Genomic DNA, 6,540 nt, shown 5'->3' with positions numbered 1-6,540 from the left:
AGGGGGCCTAGGTGTTTGAGCGCCTTTGTTTCAGATCTTTGTACTAACTTTTAGTACTACTATTATGTACTGTCTGTAACTCAAATACTCAGCATAACAGAACTTCTGCCTGACGCGAAGTTCATGTCAAATCTTATTTGAATCTGAAACAAAGGCGCTCAAACACTCAGCATAACATCACAACTATGGGGCGCACGGCCCTTGTCAAGTCAGTCCTTTGCTCCCAAGCGGTGTTCTCAATCACGCCGCTCGTCGTGCCTCAAAGCACTCTTCAGAGTCTGACCAAGATTGAACGGGTTTTCCTCTCGTCAGGTGCTGACAAGACTACGCGTGCCAAGTGCAAAGTGAAGTGGGACACGGTTTGTAGGCCAAAGGAGTATGGTGGCCTTGGGGTGCTTAACTCTAAAAAATTTGTGCGTGCCCTTCGCCTTAGATGGCCTTGGTATGAATGGAAGGAGCCCCATAGATTGTGGGTTGGGTTCGGAAACCCTTGTACGGAGAACGATCTCAGCTTCTTTTATGCCTCCACCACCATTACTCTGGGCAACGGAGCCAAAACACCTTTCTGGGATTCTCTTTGGCTCCTTGGCCGTAAGCCCAAGGAGATCGCCCCGCACATCTATGAGGCCTCCAGGAGGAAGAATTGAAAGGTCAGGGAGGCTGTTAGAGAGGACGCTTGGATCTTCAAAATCAGCTACAACAACGTCGTCACCGGAGACCACATTCGAGAGTTTTTCACTCTTTGGATGCTTTTGGATGACGTCCATCTTGAGGAGCATCGGGAGGACGACATCACCTAAAAGCATTCCAATGATGGGATGTACTCGGCAGCCAGTGCTTATAAAGCGCAGTTTCTTGGCTTAACCTTGTCCCCAATGGATCGCATGGTTTGGAAAGTTTGGGCTCCTCCGAAGATCAAATTCTTTGCTTGGTTGGCTATTCAAGATAGGATCTGGACTGCGGACCGCCTGGAGAGGCGCGGGTGGGCCAACTGCGGTCTGTGCCCTCTTTGCTCTAGGGAGCAGGAAACGGGTGCTCATCTTCTCTTCAAGTGTCGCTTCACTATTCGGCTTTGGAGGTCTCTCGCGGCCAAGCTTGGCCTTCATCACATTGACACCTCCGGATGGCATCTTCATGACTCCGTCCTGGATTGGTGGGAAGATGGTACTGGGAGACACGTCCTCAACAGGAGTGCCTTGGCCTCCCTCACCCTCCTCGTCTGCTGGACCATCTGGAATGAACGTAATGCTAGGGTGTTCCGACACAAAAGTGCTCCGCCGCCTATTCTTCTTAACACAATCCTTGAGGAGGTCAAGCTTTGGGTTACAGCTGGTGCAAAGAAACTAGGGCCTATTGTATTTCGTGAGTAGTTCGCATGCCGTGTTTGAGGTGGTCGCTGTAAAACTCTAATCTACTCTCCCTTATTTAATAGATGAGGCAAATCTTTTGCCTCCGTTTTGAAAAAAAAAGGGCCTAGGTAGCAGAATAACATTGGCAACCAGGCTACAACAGCCAGCACGCAAAATGTCACTATAAAAACCCTTGGGCATGTGCCTGTACGCTGCACCAAATCCATGCGCCTATCGTCCCAGCGCTTTGCCGCCGGGACAATGGGAATGCACGGCGGGACAAGCTGGCGCCGACGGACGCAAGAAGCCGTCGCCATGGTGCTTGCTCTGGCTACGCTAGCAGCTCTTGCTACCGCGGGAGAGCAACAAGAGACGACGGCCTCCAGGGTTCTCGGCGGCAACGTCACGGTCGTCTCGTCGACGGAGGCGTCAGGCGTGAACATCACCGCCATCTGCTCGTCGACGCCGTACCCGGCCGCGTGCCGGACGGCGCTGTCCTCGTCGGCGTCGGGGGCGGCCAAGGACCCCTTCGAGGCCTCCGTGCAGTTTGCCATGGCCCGGGCTGCGTCGGCGCGCGCGCTGGCGCGCAACCTCTCGTCAGCATCGTCCGATCGCCGGGGCGCGCTGCCGCCCTCCGGCATGGACGACTGCGCCGAGCTGCTCGACGTCAGCCACGGCCAGCTCGGCGACGCGCTCGCGGCCAGCTCCGCGCACGACGCGTCCACGTGGCTCAGCGCCGCGCTCACGAACCAGGACACCTGCGCCGACAGCCTCGACGCCGTGCCGGCCTCCGCGGGGCGCGAGGGCGTGCGCCGGCGGGTCGGCGCGCTCGCGGAGTTCATCGGCACCGCCCTGGCGCTGCACGCCAAGCTCAAGGGTGGGAGCGCGACGCCACCGCCATCCACCGCGCCGAACCAGGCGTTCCCGTCCTGGGTCTCCCACCACGACAGGAAGCTCCTGGACTCCGCCGCGGGCGGCGTGACGCCGGACGCCGTGGTGGCGCTGGACGGCAGCGGGACGCACGGGACCATCGGCGACGCGATCGACGCCGTGACGGCGGCGGCAACGGTGCCGGTGGGCTCCTCCAAGGCGGGCGTCGGAGCAAGCAGGAAGGTGATCTACGTGAAGGCCGGGCGGTACGAGGAGAGCGTGCGGATCTCGAGCAGGCAGAGGAACGTGATGCTGATGGGCGACGGCAAGGGGAAGACGGTCATCGTCGGACACAGGAGTGTCGCCGACGGCTACACCACCTACGCCTCCGCCACTGTCGGTACGTACGTGCTACGGTGCTAGCGTACGTATTTGATGTGCATATATATATATATATATATATATATATATATATATAAGGCATAATGCATTTTTTGAAATGTATATATAATATAAAAATTATATCATGAGGAGCTCCTTTCACGTACCAATTTGATGGTATGCTTTATAACTTGCATGTCATATATTATTGATTTAATATATGGTCCGATTAGTCTCAGAAAACACATTAGATCGTATATATATTGATAGAGGGAGTATGTTCTTGCAGAAGAAATTACTACATACCTACCATCACAGCATCATCCGAGCAAAAGCTAAAGCCCAAAAATGTAGCAGCTGGCCACTACAGTCCGCATGTACCCTCCAAACATAATTGCACAAGCAACCCAAATATGCCCATGTCAATACTTCGATTTGGTCTTTAGATCCATACACTTTTCACCACTTTATATCCACCATCTCGTCCGCAATATGTTGCACTATCAACAGATCCTATTTATGGGGAACCGTCAAATGTAACGATAGCGATGTTTCACTTGCCAATGTCACTCACATGTCACATGCATCTTTTCCGGTACTCGCTAACGCGTTTAATGGGGTCGTGTGTGCATGGCAGCTGCAATGGGCTCGGGCTTCATAGCCAAGGGCCTGACCATCATCAACGACGCCGGACCGGGCAAGGGCCAGGCGGTGGCGCTGCGGGTCGGTGGGGACCTCTCCGTTGTGTACCAATGCGACATCGAGGCGTACCAGGACACACTCTATACGCACTCCAACCGCCAGTTCTACGCCGAGGACGGCATCTCCGGCACGGTGGACTTCATCTTCGGCAACTCCGCAGTGGTCATCCAAAACTGCGATATCCATCCCCGAAAGCCCCGCCAGGGCCAGAAGGACACGATCACGGCCCAGGGCCGAACTGACCCAAACCAGAGCACCGGCATCTCCATCCACAAGTGCCGGATCGCCGCCGTGTCAGATCTAGGTGGCACGAAGGTGTATCTGGGCCGTCCGTGGAAGGCGTACTCACGGACTGTCGTGATGGAGAGCTCTCTCGACCGCTCGATCACCCCGGCCGGGTGGCTGGAGTGGTCGGGCCAGTTCGCACTCAGCACGTTGTACTACGGGGAGTATGGGAACACCGGGGCTGGCGCTGGGACAAGCGGGCGGGTGGAGTGGGGTGGAGTGCACACGTCACTGTCCACCGCGGAGGCCACACGGTTCACGGTGAGGGATTTTATCTTGGGAGACTCATGGTTGGGTGACACCGGAGTGAGCTACACTTCAGGGCTATGACTAAGGTGGTGATGGAGTCTGTGGTCTGCTGATATACTTGAAACATGGAACCAGATCACATGTAAAGACTGGATTGGTAACAATAAAGTGGAAGCTAGTGAGCTGCGATGCTAGCCTAGCTACCTGCTAACACATGACTTTCCAAGCTATTGTTGTCCATGTCCCGTACTGAAATCTTATCGAGGCTTGTTATTCACAAAAAGACAACATTTAGAATCTTTTGCACACTGCATAAATGATGCTGAATGTAACCAACAATCAAGCTACAACTGCTCCCTTTGTTCCGAATTACTTGTCACGGAAATAGATAGTAATGGGAGTATGATAGAAAGAACCGAGGGCACGTTCAGCTTAATTACGCTTGTAGAATTACCCTCACATGCCTCAACACCTTACAAATAACTGCCCTTGCACAATCAGTTCATCAGTTCGTCATTTTGGAACTACCTCTCAAGAACGATAATTCTCGGGTTAAAAAGTAGCAACAAAATACACCTTCAGAGCTGGTGTAATTAAAAACTACATTTTCATAGAATTTTTAACTCATAATCTGAACTCTAGGGCAAATGCGTAACCGAACACCTGCAATAACAATTGTTAGAAGTTGTTCTAGCAGAACAATGAGTAGATGTTTGAGAAGAAATCTGAATGAGGGGGCTCACCTGCCATTGGCTACGCATGGCTAGTTGATTTACTATAAAAAAACTAAAGTGTAGTTCAAATTTGCACACACTTCTGGATCTTCTAAATAGCGGGGAATATGCCCCGAATTATCCCAGAAAGTTAACTTGATTTATCAGAAGCTTTTAAAATTTCCGGGTCACACTAATCAGATTTCTTAGTCAATAATTATGTACTTTTTTGTCCTAGAATTTGGATTATGTGCCAAAATCCCTAAATGTGAGTTTGTTTGTCCAACTCAGAGTACCGGTGTTGCCATCTTGAAAAATCTGAAGAATCGAAAGCTGGATGAAATCGGTGACCACAGTCCCTAGATGCTTGATTGGCAATTGACAACACCGTACATAACAGGAGCTCCAATCACCCATCGCTATCTCTGAACTTTCTTGCAAAAGAAAGAAAACAAGAGGTTTATGTATATGGTATTGTTGGTTCCTTTTCATGAAAATTATTTTGTTGGTTTGCTATAGTCAGGTGGGAGATAGAAAATTCTTTTCTTCTGAAAAGAAAATGCCGCCAGAAGTAACTGGCCTTCTTTTGTAGCCCAGGCCTGAACCTTGGCCCTTGTTGATAAGATGGCATTTTCATTTTACTATTTGCTCCCAAGATCACATGCACCAAAAACATGCACCAGTGTGAACGGTTAAAAAAAATACTCCATCTGTCCAGAATATAAGAGTAATAGTGAAAGCGTTGTATGCCATTCTAACTTCTAAGGAGTGTTAAGTGTTAACATGTGACTGTCGTGCAAGGACTTAAAATTTCAAATCTCAAAGGTTAGCTTGAAACAATCAATGGAGAGAGATATCTGGCTCATCCCACATGCACTACTGTGCCCGACAAGTTGTCAAAATACAAGACACAAGTTCAAATAGATGGCATCATCAATCTCAAAAGTTGTTGCATGGCTAAGATAAAGATCGCAAATGCCACAAAAGGATATATAGAAGTGTCACGACCGAAACATATCCAAGAACCTCAGTGCATTCCGACTTGACCTACAAGATCTGAATATTGTTAGGGCAGGAAGGACCCCACTCTCAGAGTGATCTCGCCATCTTCACCGGAGAATATGATTTAATCCTGGCAGCCTATCTGCACAGGACCGAAGGTGAAATAAAGTCAAACTACGTGAAAAGTAAGTATGATTAGGATGCCTCTTACAGTGTGTGTATAGGAATTCTAAAATGAGGTCCAAGCAGAACGTTTTTCCTTTTGGCTGTGAGTTCAGATAATTTTTTTCCCTCCAGTTTACCTTTGCTCTATTCGTTGGAACGAAATGAATGAATAATGCTGCTAAAGGAAAATTTTCCTATTCTTATGTGCTTCCTCCACTTTCCTTACGAACCAAATAAAGCTCGAAATGCATTTTTTTTGTACTCTAAGAGCAGGGACAGAGTCAATAATACCATTATTAGCCAATTAGATCTCATTTCGGAGCAGAAATTTCTATCAGTATCCTATATAAAAGTGAAACTGCAAGAGAACAAACAACTAAGCCGCTGTACTTACTGTGATACAGAAACTTTTCACCAAGCCACCACTGCAAAGGCCTTGACTTTCTTCTCGTGCTTTTTCTCACGAACGAGTGACATCTTATTCCTTCTTAAGAGCATCCCCAACAACAGACGCGTTAAATAAGCCGCTCTGAAAAAAAAACTCGTGGGTTCCTAGGTATGCTTGGGTCAATAGATTGCATGGATTGGAGTCGGAAGAATTGTCCTACGGCATGGCATAGACAATTCCACGACCAGAAAAAGGGTTCCACTATAATCCTTGAAGTTGTGGCCGATCATGAGACTTGGATTTGACATGTTTTTTTTTGAATGCCTGGATCTTGCAATGACATCAATGTTCTTCAACGGTCACCACTCATGAATAGGATTGCAAATGGTGAAACTTCACCGGTGGAGTTTGTAGCAAATGGTCATACATACAACTA

At 49.3% G+C, this 6,540-nt stretch overlaps 1 protein-coding gene across 1 annotated transcript; it reads left to right on the top strand.

The window, feature by feature from the left end:
* Window positions 1–1,576: 1,576 nt before the first annotated feature.
* Window positions 1,577–4,047, top strand: LOC109771580 (pectinesterase). The gene is made up of 2 exons (XM_073502443.1): window positions 1,577–2,619; window positions 3,238–4,047. The coding sequence occupies exons 1-2, from the start codon at window positions 1,611–1,613 to the stop codon at window positions 3,915–3,917; spliced, it is 1,689 nt and encodes a 562-aa protein (XP_073358544.1). The 5' UTR covers window positions 1,577–1,610; the 3' UTR covers window positions 3,918–4,047.
* The last annotated feature ends 2,493 nt before the right edge of the window (window positions 4,048–6,540 follow it).

The sequence above is a fragment of the Aegilops tauschii genome, chromosome 6 (assembly GCF_002575655.3).
Source record: "Aegilops tauschii subsp. strangulata cultivar AL8/78 chromosome 6, Aet v6.0, whole genome shotgun sequence".
Lineage (NCBI taxonomy): Eukaryota > Viridiplantae > Streptophyta > Magnoliopsida > Poales > Poaceae > Aegilops > Aegilops tauschii.
This window is presented reverse-complemented; position numbering and strand designations above follow the sequence as displayed.